Source organism: Zasmidium cellare (genome assembly GCF_010093935.1).
Source record: "Zasmidium cellare ATCC 36951 unplaced genomic scaffold M409scaffold_30, whole genome shotgun sequence".
In the NCBI taxonomy this organism is placed as follows: domain Eukaryota; kingdom Fungi; phylum Ascomycota; class Dothideomycetes; order Mycosphaerellales; family Mycosphaerellaceae; genus Zasmidium; species Zasmidium cellare.
The window spans coordinates 29,530-45,763 of NW_022986974.1; the positions used below are offsets into that span (position 1 = coordinate 29,530).

At 52.1% G+C, this 16,234-nt stretch overlaps 8 protein-coding genes across 8 annotated transcripts; 2 read left to right on the forward strand and 6 right to left on the reverse strand.

Moving 5' to 3' along the window:
• Nucleotides 1-127: 127 nt before the first annotated feature.
• M409DRAFT_68382 (uncharacterized protein) lies at nucleotides 128-1,341 on the reverse strand (the record flags this gene model as incomplete). The annotated part of the gene is made up of 2 exons (XM_033817814.1): nucleotides 128-1,125; nucleotides 1,182-1,341. 2 exons carry the CDS (start codon nucleotides 1,339-1,341, stop codon nucleotides 128-130), a joined length of 1,158 nt encoding a protein of 385 aa, XP_033664304.1.
• Nucleotides 1,342-1,522: 181 nt separating this feature from the next.
• On the forward strand, nucleotides 1,523-4,794 carry M409DRAFT_68383 (uncharacterized protein; the record flags this gene model as incomplete). The annotated part of the gene is made up of 2 exons (XM_033817815.1): nucleotides 1,523-3,601; nucleotides 3,649-4,794. The coding sequence occupies 2 exons, from the start codon at nucleotides 1,523-1,525 to the stop codon at nucleotides 4,792-4,794; spliced, it is 3,225 nt and encodes a 1,074-aa protein (XP_033664305.1).
• A 635-nt stretch (nucleotides 4,795-5,429) lies between these two features.
• On the forward strand, nucleotides 5,430-6,461 carry M409DRAFT_26033 (uncharacterized protein; the record flags this gene model as incomplete). Its single annotated transcript, XM_033807930.1, has 1 exon — nucleotides 5,430-6,461. The coding sequence occupies one exon, from the start codon at nucleotides 5,430-5,432 to the stop codon at nucleotides 6,459-6,461; it is 1,032 nt and encodes a 343-aa protein (XP_033664306.1).
• Nucleotides 6,462-7,954: 1,493 nt separating this feature from the next.
• M409DRAFT_57327 (uncharacterized protein) lies at nucleotides 7,955-8,653 on the reverse strand (the record flags this gene model as incomplete). Its single annotated transcript, XM_033813596.1, has 4 exons — nucleotides 7,955-7,989; nucleotides 8,043-8,389; nucleotides 8,454-8,485; nucleotides 8,552-8,653. 4 exons carry the CDS (start codon nucleotides 8,651-8,653, stop codon nucleotides 7,955-7,957), a joined length of 516 nt encoding a protein of 171 aa, XP_033664307.1.
• Nucleotides 8,654-10,146: 1,493 nt separating this feature from the next.
• On the reverse strand, nucleotides 10,147-11,253 carry M409DRAFT_57328 (uncharacterized protein; the record flags this gene model as incomplete). The annotated part of the gene is made up of 2 exons (XM_033813597.1): nucleotides 10,147-10,314; nucleotides 10,402-11,253. 2 exons carry the CDS (start codon nucleotides 11,251-11,253, stop codon nucleotides 10,147-10,149), a joined length of 1,020 nt encoding a protein of 339 aa, XP_033664308.1.
• Nucleotides 11,254-11,891: 638 nt separating this feature from the next.
• On the reverse strand, nucleotides 11,892-13,248 carry M409DRAFT_68384 (uncharacterized protein; the record flags this gene model as incomplete). Its single annotated transcript, XM_033817816.1, has 3 exons — nucleotides 11,892-11,939; nucleotides 12,066-13,068; nucleotides 13,130-13,248. The coding sequence occupies 3 exons, from the start codon at nucleotides 13,246-13,248 to the stop codon at nucleotides 11,892-11,894; spliced, it is 1,170 nt and encodes a 389-aa protein (XP_033664309.1).
• A 409-nt stretch (nucleotides 13,249-13,657) lies between these two features.
• Nucleotides 13,658-15,196, reverse strand: M409DRAFT_57330 (uncharacterized protein; the record flags this gene model as incomplete). The annotated part of the gene is made up of 6 exons (XM_033813598.1): nucleotides 13,658-14,089; nucleotides 14,142-14,547; nucleotides 14,609-14,713; nucleotides 14,802-14,858; nucleotides 14,968-15,059; nucleotides 15,092-15,196. 6 exons carry the CDS (start codon nucleotides 15,194-15,196, stop codon nucleotides 13,658-13,660), a joined length of 1,197 nt encoding a protein of 398 aa, XP_033664310.1.
• A 451-nt stretch (nucleotides 15,197-15,647) lies between these two features.
• M409DRAFT_26036 (uncharacterized protein) lies at nucleotides 15,648-16,181 on the reverse strand (the record flags this gene model as incomplete). Its single annotated transcript, XM_033807931.1, has 2 exons — nucleotides 15,648-15,892; nucleotides 15,959-16,181. 2 exons carry the CDS (start codon nucleotides 16,179-16,181, stop codon nucleotides 15,648-15,650), a joined length of 468 nt encoding a protein of 155 aa, XP_033664311.1.
• Nucleotides 16,182-16,234: the final 53 nt, after the last annotated feature.

The window sequence follows — 16,234 nt, forward strand, 5'->3', positions numbered from 1 at the left end:
GACGCCTTGGCGCGTCTGGGCGAAGGGTTCAGCTGAAAAAAGTGGCCGACTCAGAGTCACTGCTGGCGAGCACGCGTCGCGACTCTTCGATCTACCATATGCCATTGTACATGAATTAGCTATTGGACTACTCGAGTACAATATACTTATGCAAGTGCTCTGGTACTGCGCCGAGCAGATTCTTGCTCTCCAACCATTTCCGCGAGAACAACCTGTCGGCGTACCGGTACGCGCCGTCGCAAAGGATGGTCACAATCGTGTTGCCCGGTCCGAGTTTCTGGGCAAGATCCCTCGCCGCTGCGACATTGAGACATGAGCTGGCGCCAAGATACAGACCCTCTTCGTCCAAGCACCTGTACACCATCTCGATACTCTTCTCATCTGCGATGTGAAGTGCGCCGTCTAGCAGAACGATATCTGGCTTCAGGTTGTCGGTGATGCGGCCCTGTCCAATGCCCTCGGTGATAGATGAGCCAGATCGGTCGACGAGCTTTCCGCCGGATGAGACGTAGGTGTAGATGACTGATCCAGGAGGGTCAGCAACATAGCACTTGACCTTGCCGTTGGAGACAGTCTTTAAGTATCGCGTGCAACCGGCGATGGTACCGGCTGTTCCTGAAGCGCAAGTAAAAGCGTCAAGCTTGCCGCCAGTCTGCGCCCAGATCTCTGGTCCGGTGGTTTCGATATGCGCTTGACGATTCGCCGTGTTGTCGAATTGGTTCGTCCAAACTGCATTCTCCAAGCTCTCTGCATGTCTCTTGGCCTGATGGTTGTAGTTCTGCGGGTTCTCAAATGCCACAGCTGGCACGGGGTACACCTCAGCCCCAAGTAGTCTCAGCAGATCGATCTTCCCTTGCGATTGAGTGTTGGGCATGTAGATGACGAGCTTGTAGCCTTTGCTTCTGCACACATGCGCAAGACCAATACCAGTATTTCCAGCAGTTCCCTCAACAACCGTGCCGCCTGGCTTCAGCAAGCCCTTCTCTTCTGCGTCTTTGACCACGTATAGCGCTGCCCTGTCCTTCACGGAGCCACCAGGATTTTGGAACTCTGCTTTTCCGAGGATCTCGCAGCCAGTCTCGTCTGACAGCTTCTTCATCCGAATGAGAGGGGTGTTTCCAATTGCTGAGGGGCTATCAATCAGTCAACCATGATACACTGACAGCATGTTCTTGACGAACCAGAAACAAAGCCATTCTGTGCGATGCGCTGGGCGTTGGAGATCTCAATGCCGTGGGGATTCATGCTGTCGACCGCCGTCGCCGAGAAGGTCGAAGCAGGCCGTATTGATCGAAGTGCTGCAGGCCTCGTCGCCGCCCGCAAAGCTGTTCGCGCAAACATTGTGGTGAGTGGTGGAGGAAGAGGATTGAAGCTCCAACAGATCGGCAAAGTTTCGAGGTCGGATGCGGGGCACGTCATTGGCCGAACCTTAAATCTCGGCTTGTTTACCTTTGTAAACACTGCGTCTTCCAACAACATCTCCTCTTCAGACACTCGACCAACAACAACTAACGACGACACGATGCCTGGACGGACGGCGAGCAGCACAGCGCGTACGAGGCGCACGACATCCACCAAGAATCTCCGCAACAGCTCTCCTGTCACCGAGGTCCCGGACGAAGGCCCCGATTCCTCCCTACGACGCGCTGTTTGCACCGCATTTGCAGACTCCCAGAAGTCCACCGCGGCGCATCGCAAGACGTGCATTGCCCTTCGCAAGCTACAGGAATCATGCTGCTATGAAGTGTCCAGCAGCAAGAAGAAGCAGACGGAGGAGTTTGATGCAGACGACTTCAATCGCGAAGTGATAAGATGCATACTGCGGATCTTGCCAGTCAAGAAAGCAGAGCCTGTGGGAGACAGAGTGGTGCGATTCCTGGGCACATTTTTGAATGAAGCCAGCCAGAAGGACAACGAGATCTTGCAGCAAGATGCGGACGACGATGCTTTACCAGAGACGCCAACAAGCGTGCTCACAACTCAGATCCTGAGCACTCTCCTACCGTTACTGCAGGCGAAGGACAAGACCATTCGATTCCGTGCTACGCAAATCACGAGCCATCTGATCAACAGCTTGGATACATTAGACGATACTATGTTCCAGCAACTACGATTCAGACTACTGAAACGGATCCACGATAAAGAAGCGCCAGTGCGATTACAAGCGGTCTATGGTCTGGGTAGACTGGCGGCGGAGGTAGAGGACGAGGAAGATGAGGACTCTGACTCAGATGATGAAGTTGGAGCTGGTGTTCTAGCAAAGCTGCTCAACATATTGCAGAACGATCCGGCCGCTGAAGTCAGACGCAATCTTCTACTCAATTTGCCGCTCACCAAGGATGTTCTCCCATACTTGCTGGAACGTGCCCGGGACGCAGATTCAACGACTCGACGAGCGCTGTACGGCCATCTTTTACCTGGCCTGGGTGACTTCAGACATCTCAGCTTGACCCATCGCGAGAAGCTTTTACGATGGGGTCTACGAGATCGCGACGAAGCGGTTCGCAAAGCAACGGCCAAGCTGTTCTGCGAGCGTTGGATCGAGGACTGTGCAGCTCTTCCCGCGGCTCAAACATCAGAAGAGGGTGAACAGGACAAAGACGGCAAGAAAGTTCCTGTTGCATCTTTGGACGCTTTGCTCGAACTTCTCGAGCGTATAGACGTGGTAAACAGCGGTATCGATGGTGGGATCGCTCTCGTCGCCATGTACGAGTTCTGGAAAGGCCGCTCCGACTACGTCGATTATGTTTCGTTCCCTGATAACTTCTGGGAGGATCTGTCGCCTGAGTTGGCTTTTGTCGCTCGCACTTTCAACGACTTCTGCCGAACTGCAGGACCTGAGGACTACTTTGGGCCGCGACCTCTTATTGAGATGGCGGAAGAGAAATTGCCTGAAGTTACGAAATTTGGTTTCCTGCTGGAACGAGAAATCAAAAATTTGATCGACGCAGCAATGCTGGCTGCCACAGAAGAGGAGGATGCAGATGTTGAAGAAGACCTTCACCATCGAGAGTTCGTCGTCGAGCAGATGTTGCAGATGGCTTTGACCTTCGACTACAGCGACGAAGTTGGACGACGCAAGATGTATGCTTTGATGCGGAACTCTCTGGCATTGCCCGACTTGCCGGAAGAAGTCACGCGCTTGGCAGTCGAAGTCTTGCGTCTCGTCTGTGGCGAGGACAACAAGGGCGAGCGGGATTTCTGTGGTGTCGTTCTGGAAGCCATCGCCGAAGTTCATGATACTATCATGGGTGAGGACGATGGTACAGATGCTGACAGCACTGAGGATAGCTTCCACTCTGCAACCTCTCAACCAGACGAAGACGATACCATTGTGGTCGCCCAGCGAAAGGCGAAGAGGGCCAAGAAGGAGCTGGACCCACAGGCCGAAGCCGACAAGGCGGTGCGGGAAATCATGGTCAACATGAAGTGCTTGCATATCGCCATGTGCATGTTGCAGAATGTTCAATGCGACATTGAGGAGAACGTTCATTTAGTGACCATGCTGAACACGCTCGTGGTTCCAGCTGTGAGAAGTCAGGAAGCTCCTGTTCGAGAACGTGGCCTGATGTGTCTTGGGCTGTGCTGTTTGTTGGGCAAGGTGAGTTGTATGACTCCGCTTTCCCTGATGTTTACTGACGAGAACAGAATCTTGCACAAGAGAATTTGACCGTCTTCTTGCATTGCTTCGCAAAAGGTGCTCCCGCCTTGCAAGCTACGGCACTCCAGATTATCACAGACATTCTTGTCACTCATCCTACGCTACTATCCGACCCAGCAGCGAGCGACGATTCCGAGTCAGAAGCCAAAGGCACGCAAAAGCTCATCACCAAGGCCTACAAGAAGTCTCTTGGCTCGAATGACGGTAATGTCCAGTCCACGGGCGCCATCGCGCTGTCCAAGGCAATGCTGTCTCGACTCATCACGGACACCGATTTACTTAAGCAGCTGGTCGTCACATACTTCGATCCGGACAGCGCGAACAATCCTCAATTCCGGCAGAGTCTGTCTTACTTCTTGCCCGTCTACTGTCACTCGAACGCCGAAAATGCGATCCGCATGGCAGAAATTACTTGCAGCATCATCAGCCGGCTCCACACGCTTCGCGAGACCTACCTGGAAGACGCCGAGGTCGAAGAAGATGCCGGTAACGGGGACATGGTAAAGATGAACCTGATCGGTCAAATGCTTCTGGACTGGACCGATCCTCGCAAGATTGTTGGCTTCGCAGAGTCTGCCAACGTTGTCGATGCTGCCGCCGGGGCAGCACAAACGCACTACATCGTTGCTGAGAACGTCCTCGAACGTCTGGTCACGAGTCAACCACATAAGGACGAGAAGAAGGTGCTCTTCTCCATGCTGAACAAGCTTCACTTGCCAGCCAATGGAGCAGACCCTGAGCGTGTCAAGACTGTCCTGGAACTGTGTGCTGAAGCCGTCGAGACGAAGGTGTCGCCCACAATCACGGACAAGAACTACTTGACCAAGATTCAGAACAACCTGATCAAGATCATGCACGACTACGCGACTGAGGAGCGTGGTGGAGGCGGTGCTGAAGAGACGGTGCTTGAAACGACAGAGGTCGACGATGAAGGCGAGACGACTGTGCATGTCGTCCATGGAGCAGAGGACGAAGAGGAAGAAGACTTGGATTCAGACGTGACGCAACTACAGCAGGATATGAAGGATGCTACAATCGGCGCCACAACGGTTGGCTTCACGACTGGAATCCCCGATGCTGAAGGCACAAGGATTGAGATGGAAGACTCGGAGATGATGGATGTTGATGACTAGATGGTGAATGGCGGATGGTTGGGCCTTGCGAGGATTTCTTGTTTCGTATTTCGCCACGGCTTGTTTAGAACGGGGTTCCGATTGACGGCGTTCACAGAGTCTAGGAACAGGAGTTGACGAATGATACCAGAATGACTTTCCTCTTACCGAGATTGGTCTCGGGACGTACCAATTTCTTCAATTGTGGCCCCAGTGCTGCTAATATTCATGACCAAAGCCGACCCAAGGCGACATTCTCAACAGCATCGCTTCTTCGCTGCGCCGGTCTTACACAACACCCCGATTCAAAAGGCCATGACCTAGTCCGTTCTCATCCGTAAAGGGTGGCAGCACATACGTACGAGAACTCGCGACAAGCGTAATAACTAGGTAAAAAATTCGGATCGCGGCGTCGATTATTAAACGACCGCGCTTGGCATTTCGCACCGTAAGCAAGTTGACAAACGGGCTCCGACTATGCTATGGACCCGCATACTGGAGTTAGGCCGAGCATTAGGAATCCTATGAAGAATATGCACCGCAAAGTCTAGGATTCAGGGGTCGAGTGTAGTATCGAGTGTACTATAAGTAAATCCCTTTTCGCTGTCTACGATGTGATTGTTCAAAGGCTAAAGAACACTAAAGCAGAAATCGATATGTCCACTACTCCAGAATCTATCTTCCTCACTGGCGCAACAGGATACGTTGGCTCTGCTCTTCTGCCTATCTTCCGCGAGGCCTTCCCACAAACGCCAATCACTGTTCTCGTCCGCCAAGCGACTCAGGGGGAACTCATCACAGCTGCCTATCCGAACACCACGTTCGTTCAAGGCACACATGACTCGACGTCTCTCCTGAAAACCACCGCCGCCACCTCGCACATCGTAGTCCACGCCTCAGACTTCGACCACGCAGGAGCAACACAAGCCCTTCTACCTGGCACAATCGCTCGCCAGCGCGCCGGCACGCAGCCACAAGGCATCTACATCGGGATCTCAGGCGCCGCATCAACAGTAGAGATCAATGGAGAACTCGGCGAACTCTCACCCAAAACCTACTCGGACACCACCAACTGGGACGAAATCCTCGACTTCCCCTCTTCCCGCCCACACGTCGAAATCGAGCGCCAGGTCACGCGTGACAGCGAAGCTGCCGGCGTCCGCGCCGTGGTGCTCGCCCCACCAGAGATCTTGCACTCGGGACTGGGGATTGGGAAGAAAGACAGCCATGCGCATTACCACATCAACCGGGCGCTGGACGCTGGAAAAGGGCAAGTTCTCGGAAAGGGGAAGAATCGAACGAGTTGGATTCATGTGGAGGATTTGGGGGAGGCGGTCGTGTGGTTCATCCATGAGGCTATGAAGGAAGAGATGCGGGTGGAGTTTGGGATGAGAGGGTATTATCTCGCTGAGGCGGGGGAGATGTCGATGTTGGAAAGGGTGGGGGTTTGGGCGGATGAGTTGGTGAGGTTGGGCGCGATTGGGTCGAGGGATGTTGAGGAGGGGAGGGCTGGGGAGGTGGAGTGGGATGAGAAGCAGAGGTTTGTTTTGGGCGGGAATATGAGGGTGAGAGGGGAGAGGTTGAGGGAGTTGGGGTGGAGGCCGAGGATGACGGAGTGGGAGGGGTCGTTTAGGGGCGCTGCGAGACAGGAGGTGGAAAAGTGGAAGGGGCTGAAAAATGTGAGGTAAGTGCCATGCGATGGATTCACCGCCTGTCTCGGGTGCACTTGGTGCTGGCGCGCCTTTTCTCGCGTTCCGTTTAGTTCAACCTCTGCGTCGTCTTGTTGCCGCCGCCATGACAACTAGATTCTTTTCCTCTTCGCCTACCTCCGTCAACTCCACCGAAGTAGTCTCCCAAGTCGGGAATGACGTCAGTCGAGTCGTTCTCGATACTGGTCTTCCCCGTGCCGACTCTGGGGTGAAGGAGGTTCTCCGCCCTTTTGTACCTTATTCTGATACAGCTAAGGGCTTTGGAATGAGGCAGAGCTCTCAAGCCCTCCACCACGCCTCTGGAGCTGTGTTGAAGCAGACGTTGACCTTGATGAACTGTGTTCGCAAGGGCCCATTTGATCGCAGGTCCAGTTTCCATGGATCCCAGCGGTCGTCGGGACGCCTGGCAACAAGATGCGATACGCACTGTACAGCGGCGACTCCAGATCTAGTAGTACAAGACAGGACAGCGTCCAAACAAGAGCGGGCTTCATGACGAGACGCAGGTGCTCTACTTGTATACGACGATATACGAAACCATTTTCGGCGAAGCACAAGGCACAGGATCTTTCTGTAGTCTGTGGTGAAAATGCAAACGCCTGACGACGCCTCTAGCTAACGTAGGCCGGTTGCGTGACCGGCAACCCCTCTTACTCCCGGTGTCTTCATCGGCACGTCGCTCTTCGTGTGCAGTAGCTGTGCGCGCACATCGCGAGGCGCCTTTCGCGTTTCTTTTGAGGTCGAAGGAATTTTTGCATCGTGCGATTGGCAGTCCATGCTGTAGTTAGGATCTTTCTTGGCCACACTCCAGCAAGCAAGAAGACCTCACTTAGCTGCAACGACGTTTGCAGTCACCATGTCTGCTGTTGATGTCAGAGTCTGAAATATACACTGGATCGTCCAGAGATAACATTGGCAATAGCGGAGGCAGTGCCGTTACAGTAGCGTACTTGCCTGCCGCACCGCCAGACTAGAGCGAATGATCTCTCTGGTCTGGATGCTTCGACAAGATTTTGGAAAGAGACGTGAGCTCTTCCCCATCACTTGCCTCGTCGGAGGCAGTTGGATTCTGACAAGCCCGCTTCTTTCCCTATTGATTCATGGCATTCTTGCAACGTCTTTTGGATCTGGTCGCTCCAGACGGCAAGCTCGAAATCAGAGTCTCTGCAGCCCTCTCTCTGAAACGTTTTACATTCTAGGTCCAGGATAGCTTAACCAATCTACTAGAGTATCTGTCAACTGACTGAGTGTCACTTTTGATGCTTGAAACTCTTTGATACGCCTTAGAGAACGCGTTTATTATATCTATGCCTAAAGTAACTCCAAACTCAAGACCCACAGTTACAGTTGAATGTAACCTCCTTTCCCTTCCTCTCCGCTCACCTCGACCTAAGTCACATTTGCCCGACGCAGATACTACAGAGCGTCTCATTTGCTACACACGAAATCTACATTCCACCTGCTACTGCGCTTCAACAGTTGTAATCAACCTCGATCCGAGTTGGTCCTACAAAGATTAAATCAGCGTTATGGAGTAAGTTCGTTATGCACAAGACTCACCTTGGGAGCCGCCAGCATAGAGCCAGACACTGCTCACGGGTCCAAGATTGGTCTTCTGTGTAGCATTGGCGATGAATTCATCAATAGCGTGATCCCAGATTTGCTCGATAGCTGGCGCCGACTCGGGCTTGTCTGCAAACAAACTGTACGTTGCGAACCAGTGCCCGACTTTGGAGCTATCGAATTGACCGCTCTTGCCGAGCTGCTGATTGATAGCATTGAGAAGATCGCTAACGGTCGACGTGGTCTCGCTGCTGAAATCGGGCTCGCACTGGCTATTGCCGACAAATGTGACGCAGCAATATCCTGGAATACCTGCATTACTGCAATCGGATGTCACATCGTACCTGTTTGTAGGGGTTAGTATGAGTGATGCGTGAGCCGCAAAGAGGAAAAGCTGCATAATCGTACCACTGCAAGTTATTGGCATCGGCAGGTGAGCCCTATATCACAGACGTCTGAATTTAGCGTCTAGTAGTCAACGAACTGATTCTAATGTTGATACGTACAGGGTCGCAGTAGCCTGGGAGGCCCGGCACTGTAACGCCATAAGACGCTGGAAAGGCGGCCAGGAGGCCCAGTACTGCAGTAGTGAACGTCGAAGTAGACATTGCAGGTATTAGAGTTATTTCGACGGTGGGTTGTTGCTGTTGTCGTTGAGCGACTTGCGGGAATGAGTAACGCGAAGCTGGTGTTGACGACGTCTCTTATATCCAAGTCGAAGCACTAACAGCCTTGCCGAATTCTCCTGTTCAGCTAAGTGGACACATCGTCGTCATGTAAACGACATAGAGCACAAATCTTCTCGGATCCCGTCCGCGTACTACTGTTAGCCGTTAACAACAAGCGCAGAATATGGATCCTAAGAATCGTTAGTTTTGGCGTCATCCTAAAAGCTGATCAATCGTAGCCTTCCCACTCTAGTACTAAGTCGTAAACATGGTAGCTCCTTCTTGAAGGAAATATACTGTCCTTCGCAACTAAGTTCAATTGACAAGCAGCACAGCGGGCCTTTCTTTTTCCTTTGGGCCTTTCCCCTCCTACGTTCAGTAGATCGCATACTTCGAGTAGATTCAGCCCAGCTCTCAAGCTGGGTACGGTGCTACGAAGCAAAACTGACAACATCTGTGAGTTCAACCTATACTGCGGATAGTCAGCGCCAATTTGATACTTCTGGATCAGAGGATAGTAGTCTATGAGCTATAATGGAGTAAGTATCCACTGGTGTTTTTACGGCTTAGGGCTCAGTGTCGGAACGGACAGTGAGGGCTGAATAGTTGAATCTTGAGTCTATGACAAAGGGGACCGCCAAAGTTTCATGTTCTATCGGGCTGCAAAAAAACACCGCATCGGTCGATCTTATGTCAAAGCGCATGAAGTTACGTGCTGACTAAAACTCTTAGTGCGATCCCACGCACACGTCCCATGGCACCTGGAGGAATATCGGACTGACTCCGATAACTTTCTAAAAGTCTTGCCTTTTGGAATAACTTGCGTTGAGGCGTCTTGCAGGCTCATGCTTACTGTCAGTTGCTCCCTTCTTACTCACATCGATGTAGCTGCCCTACAATGACAAATCTTGCAAAACTCCTTACCGCATCGCCGTCAAAGTTCCCACCACGAATGGTACAAGGGTCTTATGTTCCAAAGCTATGGACAGATTTCGTCACTTCATCGAACACTGACATCGACCGAAGAGGACGTTGCCACACTATGCTGATAGAGGTTCTTGCTCCTAGACGTACTGAAACGACATCGCTTCGCCAGGCATCAACAGGAGCCGGCTCTCCTAATGTCTATCACATAATGTCCGCGTCAGTTTGGGAACCCTCCCAATACATAAGGTCTGACGCTCTGGCTGTTAAAAAAACTACAAGGATGGATGCACATAGTCACCCGTTACATCCGTGGGTGGAGTCCTACCCTAAGTGGTATTATTCCTTCAGGATTTCCGTCCCGGTCCGCATTTCTCCAGCAATACTCGCCATGCGATCATGAGTGGTGGTCTCGAGTAGATAGGTACACGTTTTGCCAGAATTGCAGGAAGGGGCGTGGATCGACGGTAAGTTTGCTTTCTGTCCTTTGTTTGTCAGAAAATAAAGGATCAAGAGAACGATGACTCTCTCGAACTGCTGATGGCCACGCTGCTGACAGTGGTTGATGTCCCTGGTATTGCTGATCGAAGGGGTGTCTGTCGCAGGATAATACGAATCGTGTACCAGCCCTTCTCGGCGAAGAGTTTCGAGATCGTCGGGAGACTGATCGAATGTTCCTATGCCTCTTTATACTCTGCCGGGAATATGGTCACACAGGAATCGCCCCTCAGGCGTCAATGCCATGCCACGCTGCTCGATCTCACCGAAGCGTGCACGATGCTTCCGGTCGTGCCCCTGAGAGTTGGAAAAGGAGACTCGCTCCTATAGCGCAAGAAAGCTTGTCTGACGCAGCAACATAGGATTCTTCCGGGCGGGAGGCCTTCAATGTCCTGCTTGATCTGCATCCCTCGTCGGTCCATCTCTGAGTAAGCTGCTTCTATGTCCAGGACTCGGGGTGTCAGATGGTTGACATGGGGACCACGAAAGCATACTACATCTGCGAACAGTGGATGCGCTTTGTGCAGAGCCTGATAGGTGGCCAGGTCGACGGTCGAAGTCGGATGCCATTTGATCGTCTGTAGTGCTTCCTGGACAGAGTCCTCGGCTTCAAGTTGGCTCAAAATAGGTCTAGATTGGAATGCTTTTATTGTCTCAAGACATCGAGGGGTGAACATCTCTCGCCGAGCCAGGATCTCTTGCGCCTTCGCGAGGACATCATCATCGCCCAAAAGGTTCAGGCGAACGAGTGAAGTAGACATGCGGAACGGGTTGCGTTCGAGACATTCCGTTGTGAGTGGGCGGAAGCAGGTAGCGTGAACGGGAAGGCCAGCAACTGTGAGATCGTAGTAGCCAATAGGTTGCGTCCCCATGACTGGAACCAGTCGCCGCATAGTAGACAACTCCTCGGCTGTCCCTAGCCGGATTGCCCCATGGCACTCAACTTCTACCCGATGGTGAGAATCGCGGGCAAGTTCAATCGAATGTTGGCGATTGATATCAGACACTAGCACGAGAAGATCACCGTACAATGGAACTTCTTTTCGATACATGTCGGACAAGGCTGCGGCAAACATTGTGCGCACATCGTCGGCAGTTGGTGAGTGTGGTGTCGCCATTTTGAATGGTAAGAAGACGGATAAGAACATGAGATAAATCTATTTGATAGTGGTTGGAGAGTCGTCCTCTAATATAGCAAGATCAATGGGAATGCATAGTAAGGTGTACGCTGCAAGGAGTTCAGTCTGCGATGTCGGATCTCCGTAGTGCTCATTCTGGTTCTATCCTCCGTAAAGCCTTGTGAGTAGTAATCAGTAGGCCATTTGTTGTCTGATCCTCGCTTTCGCCCGTAGATGACTACCAATCGTTGAGAATGCGCTGATGACAAGGCAAGTTGAGTACTCGGCCTGCAAAGATGTCGACATAAAACCATTTCTCTTCATTTTGGTCCTGCATATGTCGGGGCTGATCCCGCCAAGCAGTGCGGGTGAGCTTTCAGGACGGATGGCGTAGCAAGGCTGCCGTCATCAACTTTAAAGTGTACCAGCAGCTTGACCAGGTGAGCTCAAGTCACGTAGTTTGGCAGATGCTAGACCTAGTCTGCAGAATTGCGCCGCATAGGTTCAAACATAGAGTGGTTAGGTCGCGGGCCTTCGGCGGTGTCCCTTCACGCTCTACCCGACATAACCGACTTACCCGATGGACCCGACATGGCTGTACCAGCAACTGCGGTGTCAACGTCGCTAACGGTGAGCATCTACATGTGACAAGTTAGTCGCCTTGGCTTGCCTGCTAGTAATCTAGGCTAAGTCAGATTAGGCAGGAGAGGCTTGGCACTCAATCAACGACATGTCGTTCGGCCACCTAGCTCAACTCCCCTGTATGGAGTGATTACTATGGCTTCGTTTACATAATAATGTCAACCCCTAACGCTACTACAAAAGTCGCTGAGGAAAATCCATCTTCCACGTCGAGCATAATCTTCCTGCTTCCAAGCATTGAGAGTGTCTGGAAAGACGTTCATTCCCATTTCAAATAGTGTCGCGTCATGTGAGATCACAACAGATACGTTGCTATCAGCATCGAATGCTTGCATATTGCTTATTGCCTGCCGGGCCTCGGCACGATCATGTACCGCGCTCTCCGCCATTTCGTAGAAAGGAGTCACCGCGCTGTCCCTGCGGTGTAGTTCTACCAGGAACTCTCCGAGACATGTAGTGCTGATGCCTCGAGATTTGGGGAAGGAAATTGCTTTCGGCAGTGGCAGATATTGTGAAGGTCTGAATTCTCCACCATGGTGACAGGCGTCACCGCCCATGAAGACGAATGTCGAATTCTCCTCTGTGGTATCCGGAGCCACTCTTGCTAGCCCACAGACGTGCCCAATAGCGTGTCCAGGAGTATCAAGAAAGTAGAAGCTACCATCTCCAAAGTAGTGTTCGGCGCGGTAACCACCTATAATCAATTGAGAATCAGAATCGAACGAGAGCTCGTGCAAATGACGGCCCTCGTAGTCTGATTCCAGGACAAAAGCATCCGCTCGACTGGGGTATCCAGGCGTGAACGTTTCGACGAAGCCAGGGCCAACCACTAAAGCCGTAGAAGAGGGAAATGCGCTGACATCTCCTATGTGATCGTAGCGCCAGTGGCTCCAGATGATGGCTTCGAATGCTCCTCCAGCAACATCGATTCCGTGGTCCTCTAGAATCTCGTTGACATTTTTATCGACCTCGATGCCAAACGAGTACTGCTCAAGAAGCCCACGAACGGAGGGTGGAAATTTTCTCCAATCCTTCCGAGTACCTAGGTCGAACAGAGGCCTCCGTCCAGTCGGATGTTGAATGAGAAACGAAAATGACGGACATTCCAGGGTATCATGGCCTTTGATGGGGGGCTGCACCATGTGTTTCATGGGCGCGGCCAGCTTTGCTGTACTGTTTATGGCAATCAATTGGTACCCTGTCGTACGCTGCCACAACGAGTCGGAGTCCTTACCTATCGATCACACTGACATTGACGCAATTTCTCCCACAATTAATGCGGAGCACATATTGAGCTACAGTCAAGGTAGACGCAGTAAGAAGTGTTGTGAGGAGCAAGAATATAGACAACATGTTTCAGAAGCTTGCTTAGCTAAGGAGAGATGTTTAGCGATCTTGAAGTCGAGGTTGGGCAGGAGCTCTCGCGGCTGCCCCTGATATATTCCCTGTGCTGGGTGTTGCTGGCACAGCAGACCTAGGGGGAAAGAGAAGGACCAGAGCTCCTCTGCCACCACCTGACAGTACTGCCAGCTTCGATATCACATTCGTGACCTGTCGCCGCTCAACCGCATGGCAGCTTGCCATCGAACTATTCAACTCTACGACCATGCGCCATGCAGATGCAGGAGCTTATTCTGTGTTGTATTGCATCTGTGAGTTAAGGTAGATCATTCCGTTGAACCAAGGTTACACTGCAGCCGATTATGAACTCTTCTCATGTACTATGTATCGGTAGAGTACACTCTGGCTAGCTGGTTTTCGGTCACTGCAATGGGCGGGGCCAGACTCCATTGCCACAATCACAAACGTCTTCATTAGACTCCTCCACCGTAGTGTTGCCCACGTCAGCGCTTGCGAGGAACAGGGTCGCGAATTGCATGTACACGCGAAGTGAACGCAGCTGAGAGTCTCCGTCAGAGTCGCCGTCCAGCACCAGGACAGTGGAGTCCTCAAGCGTCCTCTGATCGATCATGACAAACAGATCTGGCTCGATGTCCGAATCCTGTTCCTGAACGTGCTGTCGGAGGAGATCGCGACATTGTGCGGGAGTCTTTTGCTCGAAAGGGAAGGAGGAGACATGACAGGGAGGCTCAGTGGGGTCCTCGTACTTCAAGTCCAGATGCTCGACGATGACGAGAAGAGGGTCGCCGCCCCCCTCCTCGTTGTAGGCCCGATCTAAGAAGTTGCTAAGAACCTGGTGGGACAATTAAGCACGCCGGACTCGAATTGATCTTGCTCAGACTTACCTCATCTGATACCGGCACAGTACAGCACACGGCAAAATATCTTCGCTTGCGCTGGATTGCGGCCTCGTCCATGGTGCGCTGCAGATCAGGTAATGGCGCATGAATGCTGTATGTGCGGACGTGGCACGGAATATGTATGTATGCTCGAGAGGGTGACGTTACGAACGGAAGTGGGGCAATGACGAAGCTTGCATGTCTCCTTGCGACTACCAGCCTTTCCAGCCGGGTACCGCCAGTTTCTGGGCATCGGACGATCCGACCTGGGGCATCTTCCATCAACTGAAAGCCCCGCTGCGACAGTGCGAGTGCATTGGCAGGTGTCAGCGAGGTGCTTAGGGTTAGTGGAGTGGAGAACAACGCCCACTTGGGCAGGAACGGGCAGAAAAGTCTCGAGGCTGCAGCCTCGCTTCGCTCACAAAAGTGCAATCTGTAGCTGGTGATGGTTATCCGACACGACCGCATCTTACCTGTTCAGGATTGAACGGTCCTTGAATTTCGCAGGTGTGAGGGTGTGCCAAGTAGCTCCTTGAGCAACGAGCTGTACTCGCACGGTTATGGCCGCACGTTCAGCACTGACGCTCGGTAGATGCAGTGTCAGAAAGGTTGATGCCAGTCGACGCTCGCACTGCCCGGCACAACAGAAGACCAGCGAGTTTTTACCTTAAATACCAGCAAGTCGCTACGTTCTTAGCTGTTGGGTCGGGATTGCACTTCCAACTACCTCATCACCAGCTTTGTTCATCCTCGTGCGGTTGTCAAAATGCATATGACTTTGCTGCCTCTACTCGTGGTCACTGTCGTTGGTAGTCCAAGCAAACCACTTTACCAGAGCGGTGTATCGGTCTCGTCCTTGTTCGATCGCCAGGCCGTCTGCAGCTGCGATTTCTCTTCGGGAACGTAAGTGCGCCATGCGGAGTACTAGGCAACATAATAGTGGTCTTAAGGCTTACAACGACAGGTACTGCGACTGCGGTGATAGTAACTCTTTTATTGCAGAGTGTAGCGTCGACGCAGGAGCCTGCCTTGACGGCCTGGGGCCTGGAGACCCTCCACATTACTGCTCCAAGTGTGCCTCCCTTGCTCCTGCTCTCGTCATTTACTGCTCTCTACCGCATCACCCAGACTGAGTCAGGAGGCCCAGACGAGCGGATGAGTACTGGAAATTCGAATGAAAGACAAGAAACGTCTCTCAATCGCCGTTCCATACATCGCCTGTGCCATCGTTGGTCCGGTCAATGTGGAACGTATCGAATTGTTGTCTCTCCGCCTTTTGTAAGTGAATGTACTGCTAATTGCGCTCCAAGCTGCTTAGAGGGTTTGGGAGTGATAGGAATAGCTTTAGGAAAGAGGTTTATCTTTGGGAGGCCTTGTTGTTTGTGAAGCTGAGATGTCGTTCAACTTTTAATGAATATACGCTCGTTACATGTTTCGATATACTGTTTGGTAACAGTGAGATGAACAATACGCCATAAAAGTGCAGAACAACTGCATTCCCGGTTACTGCGATCAGTAAGTGACAGCGCAGCACTCGCAGTAAGTGAAGAATCCGTCGCCTGAGCAGTCATTGCAATTCGTCTTCGTCGACTTGGGGCCGACTTTTCCGTTGACATTCGCCTTACACCCGTCCGTTGATACTCCTTTGCCAAAAGAGCAAGATTCAAAATTGATCAGACCTCCGCCGTAGTGGCCATCCGAGCTATCGACCCCGAATGCCGCCCCGTTATAATCTCCGTTGGTCGAGTAGCATCCACCTATTGTTCTTTTCGTCAGCCTCGACTAGAACGGCCGTAAAGTAATCGATCGATACTTCTACTCACCAGCGCTCGGTGTCAATCCAACCTTCATTTTCCCTCCATTAAAGGAGAGCTGGGTCCCGTCGTCTGCGAAACCAACGAGGAATGGGGGATCGCAGAATGTCGGCGCGGACCCCCCTCCCACTGGGTTAAGCGAGTTGGAGCAGTGGGAGACGGCTTTGAAGACGAGACCGTTGATGGCAGCCGGCGCAGCCAGGGCAAGTGCGAGCTGGGCAATGGATATCATTGTGGAGCGAAGACTGAGTTTGGTAGATGTCTGTTAGATGGTTGAGGCAAATA